At 36.7% G+C, this 2,927-nt stretch overlaps 1 protein-coding gene across 1 annotated transcript; it reads right to left on the reverse strand.

Moving 5' to 3' along the window:
• Positions 1-211: 211 nt before the first annotated feature.
• LOC118035544 (12-oxophytodienoate reductase 2-like) lies at positions 212-2,504 on the reverse strand. Its single transcript, XM_035041142.2, has 5 exons — positions 2,383-2,504; positions 1,773-1,916; positions 1,492-1,622; positions 1,133-1,294; positions 212-909 (listed from the first exon to the last, which is right to left on the reverse strand). The coding sequence occupies exons 1-5, from the start codon at positions 2,451-2,453 to the stop codon at positions 317-319; spliced, it is 1,101 nt and encodes a 366-aa protein (XP_034897033.1). The 5' UTR covers positions 2,454-2,504; the 3' UTR covers positions 212-316.
• Between the last annotated feature and the right edge of the window lie 423 nt (positions 2,505-2,927).

Below are 2,927 nucleotides of genomic sequence, written 5' to 3' on the forward strand. Positions count from 1 at the left end.
ATTTATAAAAACATATTACTAATAAAAAAATATTTATTTTTGTCAAAATAAAAAAAATACATGAATCAAAAAGGAAAATTTGGATAAAAAATACTATTTTTTTCTTTATAACTTAAATTTTTATCTTTCTTACAAATATCTTTTGTAATTGAAAACTGTATTACTTCATAGTATCCAGTTCAATCTGAAATGTGTATTGCTGACCAGATGCTGGTCTTCAATCTACTTTTATTATTGAATTATAACATTTAAACTTATAGAAACAATAATTGAATGAATTAGAGAATACAAGTTTCGACTACGGTGACTGAAAACCCTACGCAGAGTCTTCAAGGAAAGGATAATCAGTGTAACCAACAACAGGATCATGTGTGTAAAATGTTTCTCTGTTGTACTTGTTGAGAGGAGCATCAAGTTCAAATCTCCTCGGCAAATCTGGATTTGCCAAGAACAAGCGACCATATGCGACAAGGTCTCCACGGTTCTCTTCAAGAGCTTTGTTTCCATCTTCCCTGTCATAACCACTAGCAACAATGAATGTATTGTTGAAAGCCTTCCTCATAGGCAGCAGACTTTCAGAGAATTTTGTATTCCCTGCGCCTATCTTCATTCTTGGCTCAACCATGTGGCAGTAAGCAATACCGTATTTATTCAAGGATTTAACCATGTAGAGCCCTAGTGCTTCAGGATCTGAGTCTCCTGATTCCATGAAGTTTACATGAGGAGATAGCCTTATTCCAACTTTATCTGATCCTATCTCATTCGCTATAGCCTCAACTATTTCCAAAGGGAATCGGCAGCGGTTCTCCAGTGATCCACCATATTTGTCTGTTCTGTTGTTTACTTGATCTTTCATAAACTGGTCAATTAGATGTCCGTGAGCCCCATGGATCTCAACTCCATCAAAACCTATAAAAATCGCAGAACAAGCTTTAAGTGATGGTGTATATTATTTATGAAACCCATTTTGCAGATGTTCTAACTTCATTCCAACACAAAAACTTTACATTTTTGTTTCGGGTGGGATGAAGCTAAAGTTTCTAAAATGCTGTGCAATCACGTATTGTTCAGCTTGTTAAAATCCTGTAAGAAAACTCAAGAGTTTTCAAAATATCTGAGAAAGAAAGTTTACCAGCTTCTATTGCGTTCCTCGCAGCAATTCTGAAATCATTGACTATTTGAGGGATTTCATCTGTCCTTAGACGCCTCGGAGGTGTGAACTCCATGCCTTCAACTTGAGAAGATATTGGCTTGTCGGTAGAAGAGACCGGAGCTTGCCCATCTGGCTGGAAACCTGCAAATGCCAATAATATAGAAAAATTAATTAGTAACCATATTAATCTTTTCATTTTTTGAAAATGACTTTGCTAATCGTATTAACTAACAAGAAAGTATAACCCATGAACGCAAAGCAGCATTAATCATTGTTACAGATACTGGAAACAGAACTTTAACATGCTAGGAACAAAGAGATTAAAGGCAATAACTCACCGCTATTTGACACCCTCCCAACATGCCAAATTTGACAGAAGAAAATACCTCCTTTGGCATGGACAGCATCCACAATAGGTTTCCATGCTTCGACTTGCTCTCTGGTCCAAATACCTGGAGCATGTAGGAACCTATATATATTCATATGTGAGATTATGAACACACTGAAGTGTCAGTGTAACAAGATCAAATATTGAATTTACGTTGCTCTGTTCCAGTAATCGCAACAAAAAGTCGCCAGCTAGATTGAGTATAGCATCAGGCATGGCTGATGGAATTACCCTTGTGCTGTGTCAGAAACTCCAGTGGCTTCAGATATGAGAAAGACCCCCCTTTGTGGCTCTCTGGGAGTAGTATATAGAACGGCATGCGGCTGGGGAACATTATCGTAAGACCTCTGTCTAGTCAAAGGTGCCAGGACAATTCTGAAAAAAACATGTAATTAATCTCTGAAGTAGTTGTAATTAAAATGATAGTAGCAGTATATCCATTGCATTAACTATTTATTTAACCTGGGAATTTACATGATTATATTTCCCGGCCATGAGTTGGTGATGAAAACCAGGAAATCAAAGAACAAACAACTATGATGAGGGTAAATTACCAAAAGCTTGTCCCAATAGTAACTAACACAAAAGGTTTTGGATGATCTTATAACAAATTCATTACCCAACATATCAAATGAAACAAGGAAATCGATTTTTAATGATCAACAAGACTTCACAGAAGAATTCTGAATACAAAAGCAGCATTTTGCTGCTGAAAACAGAAAAGCAAACTGAGATCACAGCGTGTCATCTACATCAAACCGTGCAAATTCAAGGAAATGGATAATAGATGAAACCATACTGTACATTAAAGAAAAGGAAGATAACGTGAGTAATCAAATACCTGTGAGAAAGATTAAACCTGCCCATCTTGTATGGGGTGAGAAGAGGAATCGGGGGAGTCTCAGCAACCATTCTTTCTTGCAGTTGATTACTTGTTATTGTGGTGGTTCACTAAGAACTTGTAGGAGTAGGTATGAGAGAACAGGTAAGCGTAGGGGGCTATTTATAGCTTTAAATGCTTCTTTTGACTTGGGAAAAACAAAAGTGATGACGTTTGAAGGTATGTAATATTACAGAGGAGGGAACAAATTTGAAAGGTAGAATCCATCTTTATTATAATTATTTTGAACCTGGACGCCGAAATAGAAGAATTCAGATTGTCGTCATTCAGCCCACGGATGAGTTGCTACTGTTCTAATACAAATCACATGTGGTCCTTGTACTATTTCAGTTTGATTAATTGAGTCCCCCAGCTGTTAATTTCATGCATTGTCTGTCCCTCTACTATCTATTCCAGTTCCAATTTGGGTCCTCCGTTTGAGATACCATTAGCTAGCTGAGAATGGTACAAATGAAAATTGAAATGATTACGAGGTAAAATATTTT

This window comes from Populus alba, chromosome 13, assembly GCF_005239225.2.
Source record: "Populus alba chromosome 13, ASM523922v2, whole genome shotgun sequence".
In the NCBI taxonomy this organism is placed as follows: domain Eukaryota; kingdom Viridiplantae; phylum Streptophyta; class Magnoliopsida; order Malpighiales; family Salicaceae; genus Populus; species Populus alba.